This window comes from Micropterus salmoides, unplaced genomic scaffold (assembly GCF_014851395.1).
Source record: "Micropterus salmoides isolate LMB-PRFRI ecotype aquatic unplaced genomic scaffold, ASM1485139v1 Ms_hic_scaffold_17, whole genome shotgun sequence".
NCBI lineage: Eukaryota > Metazoa > Chordata > Actinopteri > Centrarchiformes > Centrarchidae > Micropterus > Micropterus salmoides.
This window is the reverse complement of record NW_024040817.1, coordinates 20,848,146-20,856,569: the sequence shown is the minus strand read 5'-3', so window position 1 is coordinate 20,856,569 and position 8,424 is coordinate 20,848,146. Positions and strand designations below refer to the sequence as shown.

The 8,424-nt window shown below is 46.4% G+C and overlaps 1 protein-coding gene across 2 annotated transcripts; it reads left to right on the top strand.

The window, feature by feature from the left end:
* Positions 1-359: 359 nt before the first annotated feature.
* On the top strand, positions 360-8,424 carry sp4 (sp4 transcription factor). Of its 2 annotated transcripts, XM_038725182.1 has the most exons (7): positions 360-1,147; positions 1,457-1,527; positions 2,411-2,761; positions 2,871-4,077; positions 4,417-4,615; positions 5,398-5,597; positions 6,045-8,424. In XM_038725182.1, exons 1-7 carry the CDS (start codon positions 1,141-1,143, stop codon positions 6,314-6,316), a joined length of 2,307 nt encoding a protein of 768 aa, XP_038581110.1. In that variant the 5' UTR covers positions 360-1,140; the 3' UTR covers positions 6,317-8,424. The 2 variants fall into 2 exon arrangements, with proteins under 2 accessions (XP_038581110.1, XP_038581111.1); XM_038725183.1 differs by lacking the exons at positions 360-1,147; positions 1,457-1,527 and adding an exon at positions 1,611-1,820.

Sequence of the window (8,424 nt, the reverse complement as noted above, 5' to 3'; positions counted from 1 at the left end):
AAAATAGTTGGCAGAACATTTTCAGTCTACTTATGGACAATTTGAGTAAAGAACTGTTTTCTTCTAAGCTTCAAAGTGGAACAGAGACTGAGAGAAAAGATATTAGAGGCATATAAATAAAGGTATTTTAGCATAGAGGCCCCATTGTTACATTCTTTATGTAAACTGCTTTCCATAGTAATTCAAAGTAAATGCCACTTCAGTTCCCCTGCTTTCTCTTCAGAAAGCCCCCCCCCCCCCCCCCCCCCGGACTGTCACCCTGTGACACCAGAGTGCACTGGGGGTGGAAACCAAACGCACACATCCACATACTAACAAACACGCACACACCTCCCTTTCCCGTTCGCCCAACCCCCCACAAAACAGAAGTCACCGCCCTTCCCTCTTGCTCTCACACCAACATGACTACTGACTACTGCCGCTCCAACCCGCCTGACGGATCATCACGGGAGTTGTAGTTCCGGATGCCCAATCCAGTCCGAGAAGGCGAGGCCTCACCAAAATACAACTCCCATCTCGACCCTCGCACGCCGAGCCCCGTCGTCCAATCTGAATATGTGGGAGGAGCGCATCCGCCCACAAAAGCCACAGCTATCTCCCCGTATCTCCCCCTTAAAAAATCAATTGTGCACGAAAAAAAGGGAATACGCGTTAAATACAAACACTGGTGACGGTTTGCTTTCGGTGCACGACGGACGGCGACGAGGCGTCCCCGCGTCGTGCGGCGAGGGAAACGGCGGCGAACAGGCAGTAGCAGCGAAGAGGGTGTTGTCCTGATGCTTAAATGGAAGTGGGTGGGCCTCTACTGTCACACACTGCCAACTTCTCTGTGGATATCTTTCTGACAAGCGCTAATTTGCTCGTTTATGGACTGGCTTCCCGGTAAAAGAGACATACGACGGGGCTGCGAGGGGGGCGACGGGCCTGGGACGGTCACCGTGTTGTCCTTTATTTCCGTTATTTGTGGCTGCTTTTTTGTGCCTGCGCTTGGCACCGCCCTTCCTGGCCGGTGGGTGGTTTCGTCAAACGGGCATATCCGCCACGGCCCAGCGCCGAACATATAGGCCGTCCTCCGCCTCTGTACCCGGCCGGCCTTCTAACGTGAACTACACCCTCTCCCTCTCGGTATATTAATGCGTTATGAGTGGTAGGTACCCTCCCCCCTCTCCGTCTCCACCCCTCTCTCTCCCTCTGTCTGATAGATAGGAGGCTCCAAGCCCCCTTTGATATTGATGATGAGGTTACTGGTTCCTCTTCTACCTTTATTGATCACCTTTGTTTTGCTATATCTGCATTATGATCTGGTTTTAGGCAGGTCACTTGGTGTCTACATGGCTGTGCCTTATCCTGGGACCTTGCACTATTCAGAAATCCTCATGTGATGATGATATTCTAGCTGGGGATTATTCTCACGCTTGACTCTTTTTTTTTTTTGTTGTTTGTTTTGTTTTTACAGACTCCAAGAAGGAATCATCTGGAACTGAAGGAGGGAAAGCGTCTAAAAAGGGGAAAAGTTCTGGATCACAGGTAAAAGGAGAGAAATAAGAGTTTATTATAGTTCATTACTTTTGCTTTGCCTGTAGGCCAAAAATGTACTCCCTCCCTACCTCCCAGCCAGTCAGACACCTCTGGGGGCGTTTCTCTGGTGAATTCCACTTCCTGATTCTGTGCAGCCTTGCTGAGAGCCAGCCCGGTCCTTCTTGAATATGCTTATATGGCTGTCACACATTCAGCCACTCTTCTTTTGAATTGTCTTTTTGATTTAGGGTCAAAATTATCTAATTCTGCATATGGATTTATTTTAAAGACCTGCAGTGTTGGTATGTGGCTCTACAACTGTGGAACTTCTGTCTTTAGCCGCTTTTCATTAGGTTGTGTATATCTTGGAGATTTGATTTCAGCTAGGCAGTTTATTCTTGAGCGCATATTTTGTTGTTAAATGTGTATGACAAGCGTTGTTGCTGTGTTATTCCATGCTATTTGTTGCAGAATCTTGGCTGTTTCTGTGCAGTGTTGAGAGGTGTATGGCATTAAAAATGTGCCTGCGACCTAGTTCCTTTGAAAGGGAGGAGAGAGAGAGAAGGCGGCATTTTCTTCCAGTGTTCTGAGAAAAGAGAAATGTGGTTCTCACACGCCCACCCACTCGCTTCCTGTAATACCGCCCACTTCCACTGACAGCTCTCTCTCTCTTCCTCTCAGCTTTTTTGTGATTCTTTTTTTCTGCACCATGTTAACTCTCCCAGCCCTCGCTTGTTTACTCTTTCTCGTCTTTGTTTGATATTGTGTGAGTGTCAGCACTCTACATGGATTTCCGCCTGTCTCTAACCCTGACTGGCTGCTCCTCCTTCCCTCATCACTCCTGTCTAACCGTTTCTCTCTCTGGCCCTCCCATCCATTCTGTCTCCTCCAGGATTCCTCTCAGCCCTCTCCGTTAGCTCTGCTAGCGGCCACCTGCAGTAAGATCGGCGGGCAGGGGGGAGCGGAGGGGGTCCAGGCCCACGTGGGGGCCCAGCAGATCCAGGTCCAGGCTGGTCAGATCCAGCTGCAGGCAGGTCAGCTCCAGGGTCAGATAGTGGTGGACACAGCTGGAGGTCAAACCCTGGTGCCCCAGCAGCTGGAACTGGTCCCTGCTCAGTTCACAGGGAACGGCTGGCAGATCATTACAACAGCGCCTACTATGGCCAAAGAGAACACCAATCAGCCTGTTGCCGTGACAGTGGCAACCACCTTGGCTCATGACAGCTCACCTGGTGGACGCAAGGTGAAGGAGGTTGGGGACGCAGTGGGTTTGAGCAAACTTTTTTTTTTGTTGTCTCTGTGTTTATCCTCTTATATCTATAACTATATCACTGCTTCTTTTTGTTGGGCAGGTGAAGTCAGTAGGTGGGACCAACAGCGTTGCAGCCAATCAGCAACAGCAACAGTTCCAGATCATCCAGGTTCAGAACCTGCCCAGTGCCGGGGGTGGGGTCCAGTATCAGGTCATCCCTCACCTGCAGACTGCAGATGGACAGCAGATCCATATCAGCCCAGCTCAGACAGCCTCTATCGGGGCTCTTCCGGAGCAGGTCCAGCTCATCCAGACCCAGAGTCCAAGCCAGACCCAGGCTATCCTCCAGCCAGCCAACCAGCAGGCCATTCTCACAAGTACAGCCAATCAGACGGTCCCGCTGCAGATCCGCCCTGCACAGTCTTTCCCACTGCAGCTGCAGACTCTGCAGGGCTCCCAGACTCCTGTTATGACCACTGTACCCATAAACCTCAGTGGCATGACCCTGGCTCTGCCTGTGATAAATAATGTTGGTGGGGGCGGGGCTGTGCAGCTTATCCAATCAGCAGATGGTACATTCTCTGTTGCCAATGGCAACCAGCTGATGACAACAGCAATGTCTGGGGCAGCTCCTGCTACATCATCAACTGGCTCGACAGTAGCTGTAGCCGAAGGTGACAGCGTGTCTGATGGGACACAAATGGTTTCTGTTGGATCAGAGGGTGGACAAGCTGACACCCAAGTGCAGAGCAGTGAGGCAGACTCTCAAATCCAGAACCAGGCCAATGGGCTGCAGAACCAGACAGATACAGCAGGAACCATCCAGCAAGTGATCGTGGGCCAGGTGGGGCACCAGTTGGTGCAGCAGATCCAGCTGCAGCCCCAGGCTCAGAGTCAAGGTCAGGCCCAGGGTCAGCAGCAACCCCAGCACATTCAGACCCTCCAGCTGGCCCCAGGACAAACCCTGCAGCCCATCCAGGCCTTCCAGAACCCAGCCCAGGTCCTTATTCGTACCCCGACCCTGTCCCCCTCTGGGCAGATCACCTGGCAAACACTGCAGCTGCCCGGTGGGGTCTCTCTGCAGGGCGGCCTCGGGACGGCCATGCCGCAGCAGCTGACACTGGCCCCGGTGGCCGGTGGGACAACAGTGGGGAGTGGAGGGCTGGTCTCCCTGAGTGGAGCTCCCCTGACGCTGAGTGCAGCCCAGATCAACCCAGGGTCTGGCGTACAGACTGTCAGCATCGCAGGACTGGGCACTGCTGGGGTTCAGGTGCAGGGTGTTCCCCTCACCATTACTGGTCTACAGGGTAAGGGCGCACCAAGAGTAACTTTCTGATCCGTTCATTACCATTAACTAAATGAGGTTAAAGCAACGTGGTGGTCAGAGGAAGTATTATAAGTTCCTGAGAAAATATGAAGCTCTAATGACTTTCCTGTTTCAACCACCACTTTACCATTTACCATTCAAAGTTGAACTATACCAGGATGTCCTGCTGGCTTAGTCAAATTGTGTGTCTGATTGTACTCAAGTTAAGTTTCAGCTTTCTCTATTGTCATATTTACTTCAGACTACCCCACAGACATACATACAAACATTTGCTTTCGCTTAATACATTAACACATTGTCTTTTTCAATCACCTCTCAGGTCAACCACAGGGTCAGGATGGGGTCAAAGTTCAGTCGTCTCCTGTGACGGTCACTGTTGGCAGCGTGGCATCAGGCTCATCGATGAGTCCAGACCAGCTGGGCTCTGTACAAAGTTCTTCGGACCAGGAGGGACCGCCCAGCAAGAGGCTGCGTCGTGTCGCCTGCTCTTGTCCGAACTGCAGGGACGGAGAGGGAAGGTAAACACAGAGCACCGTGAACAGGTGCAGGAGGAAAAACTGGTATACACGTGTAATCGTGTGGGCAATTACTGGATTTGTCCAGAGCAAATCAAACTAAATATTAGCTTTAAATATACAGTATTTAAAGACAATATTATTTATCAGATCATTTGAACATAGTACATTTAAAATGTGCACTGGGCAACAAGTCTAACGCAACTATACATTTATAGAACATTATACAGTAATTCACAAAGAAACTGGCTTTTGGACATCAAATCCTTACTGTGTGGAGTGGAGTCTTTACCTGTTCTCTAAATTTGACAGTAGTATGTCAGTCCCAAATCTACAGCAACCAAATTTACATTTTTATTCCAACGTTATTGATGACGATCGATGACATGTCATGGTGGGACAACTGGGTGGACAGATGGTCAGAACACAGTGCAGCTTGTATCCTAAAGTGAGAGATTCGACCTCTCACCACCCAACACTTCACATTGTAATGAGGAGCTTGCACCCAAAACATACACTGAGAATATTCAGTGCATCATTGAGACCAGTCAAATGTATTGAGCATCGCTAGAATATTCAGTGAATTCATGGAGCCAACTTTATATATCAGAGCTTGTTACTGTACATGTATTTTAGCAATGGGTGTGGAAATTCTGGTAACCAAAAAAAAAAATGTATGGACAGACCAATCACAGATCAGCTGTGATTTGTTTTAAATCCTAAAAGCTTTTACTAAACAGCCCCACCTCCAGCTCACTCCTAACTCGAGTGTGTCTGTGTTGTAGGAACAGCGGGGACCCTACAAAGAAGAAGCAGCACATCTGCCACATGGAGGGCTGTGGGAAGGTATACGGCAAGACGTCCCACCTGAGGGCCCACCTGCGCTGGCACACCGGCGAGAGGCCGTTCGTCTGTAACTGGATTTTTTGCGGCAAGAGGTTCACCAGGAGCGACGAGCTGCAGAGACACCGGAGAACACACACAGGTAGGAAGGAAACGCATACAGGGCTGTAGACTTGTGATGTGGGTCACGTTGGAAGGCTTGGGGTTTTGACAGCGTTTTAATCCAGCACTGAATCCAGACTAGATTATTTTCATCATCAATCAATCTTAGACTATGAAATGTCAAAAAAATAAATAAACAAATTCCCATTGTAACTTCCCAGAGCCCAATGTCATCTTCAAGTGTTTTGTTTGACCAACAGCACACTTTTGCTTTATAAAATGTCAAAAATAGTTGTTAATTATTTTTCTGTTAACAGACTAATTGTTCATTTCATTTCTTGCCCAACATGTACAGTATATAGTTGTAAAAATTAGGGAGGCCATTCTCTAAGGGAGCTCCAAGAAGGCAGCAACCAAAGCAGATTTTTTGACAGAAAGCTGGTTGTCCTTTCTTTGATTTATAAGTCTTTGATCTTCTCCCCTCTAGGAGAAAAGCGTTTTGAGTGCCCCGAATGCTCAAAGCGCTTCATGCGCAGCGACCACCTTTCCAAGCACATCAAGACCCACCAGAACAAGAAGGGCGGCGCCGCGGTGGCAATCATCACCACTGATGACATGGAGGAAGACGCCCCTGAAGGCCTGGGTGACTCCCCTCAGATTGTCGCTGTGGCAACCCTCTCGCGTGACTCTGAGCCTGCTACCCCCACCACCTCTAATCACCTGGAGGAAGAGGAGGAGGAAGAGGAGGAGTTTGAATAGGCAGCTGACTCCTTTTTTTTTTTTTTTTTTTTTTCCTTTGCAGAAGGCTGACTTCCTGTTTTTTTGGGAGTCTTTGCAGGGACTGTGGCTACTTTTTCCATTTTAATTTTACATCATTTTAAAAATGTTGTTCTCTCATGAAAAGAGACTCAAAAGAGACGGGATCATGCAATGAACAGAAACCGAAAAAATATAAACATCACAATCTAAAATAAACTAACATATAATAACACAAATTTAGCCTAAACGTATAAAAGATTAGTTTGGCATTTATAATATGAAGCTATAACAATTCCATGCCTGGTGGGGGAAGGAATGTAAGTAGTGTCTAGATTAGCACAAGACAGGGGGACCTGCTGAATCTAAAACCATCCAAAAATCGAGACATTTTCCTAATCGCAACAGAATCGAACTCTATGCACAAAGTTGTGTTCCTGTTTCATACCTGTCAGACGGAGTTGAGGGTTAATCACGGTACAGGGCTGTTGCAGAGCAGTGATCGAGCAGGAGCAGTCTTGGGATGGTGTGTGTGTTTATGTGACCTGTTATGAGTGAGTGTGCATTTATATTCCCATGCTGTCATGGAGAAGATCTACCTAATTTGAGTTTTATTCATGGTTCAGGTTTAGTCAGATTCAGGTGTGATTCTTTTGAGACCAGTCAACGGATAAACTGTTATTGAAGAAGAGAGGAGATGATTCTAACAAAAGAAACAAACAAACAAAAAAAAAAGAGTAGAAAAAAAGCACATATAAAAAAGATTTATAAATAATGCATTCCTATTGATGACCATTAGAAAAAAAAGGTTTCTATAGAGAAAAACAATCTAGCTTTCTACAACTTTGTTTGTGTAGTGAAAGCAATACTATAATGACAATCCTAGTGAAACCATGTTTACATTGTCAGGGGAAGTTTTCTCTGTTAATAAAACAAAGCCAGTTCGCTCTAAGATTAGGGAAAACATCTGAAAGCAGTGCTGTCGTTGGAACAAAGCCAGTTACTTTGCAGATACCACAGGGTGGCTTTAACATCACAGCTGCACAGTGACTTTGTAATTTTTATATGATGACCATCAGACGGTACCTGGTAGATGCAACGGCAGCGGCACCATCACCGTCACTGAAGTTGTGTTTTGCTTTCTGTGCTCTGGTGAAGACCCCTCTCCACCACTAACCCTGCTAGGCGACCGATGTGCCACAATTGCCTTAACACAAGCTGTTGTACAGAGGGAGCGTCAGTTAGAGTTAGGCGGGTGGAGAAAGAGGGTGGGGGCTCTACTGCATTATTAGGGGGTGACTAACATGAGGAGCAGACCACAGCACAGAAGCAAAGTGAGACAGAGTGGGTGGGAGTGGGTCGGGCTATTTAACTGTGTGGATATTATGAGATGTTTTCTGGTGGTGTTGCTCTGTGTTAGTTCAGTGCGTACATTCTTTTTAAATTAACAGATACTTTTATTTTATAGAATTTACCAATTGTTTTAAAAAGTCCCCCCTCCCAGGATGTTAACACACAGGACCCCAGTGTGTGCGGCTAATTTATTTATCCTTGATTTGTACTATTTGCCTTTTTGCTGGACTTGTATTTGTGTGCGTTTATTCTGAGGTTGTGTACAGCATGTTTGAATTTTTTGCCGTAGTGCTGCTTCTCTCTTCTTTACTATTTGTGTTTTCTTTTTCTACGTCCTGACCATTGTTGTTTAATTTCTTCTTCTCTTTGCGCCATAACGTGTTTTTTGGAGGAAAATAAATAACAAAAGAAGAAGAAAGCAAAAAAAAGTTACTATTCTTTAAAGTTGAAAAGGTTGATACCAAACAAATTTAGATGTTTTTGGTAATATTTTGTGTGACAACCAACTTTTCTTTCTTTGATATTTTGTAGTGACATCTCATTTGTAAATCTTTTTCTAAAAAGATGTTTGTTCGTCTCCATGACATTTGATAATGGGTTTTTTGCCAGGTTAGCCTCAAAGGCCCCAGTTTATTGATATTTTTAAAACTGGTTTGTACAAACGTGTTATGTCAATAAAAGAGAAAAAAAAAAGATGAACTTCGAGCAGAAAAGATGCTTTGCCTGCATAACACTTGAGAATAAAGTGATTAAAACTA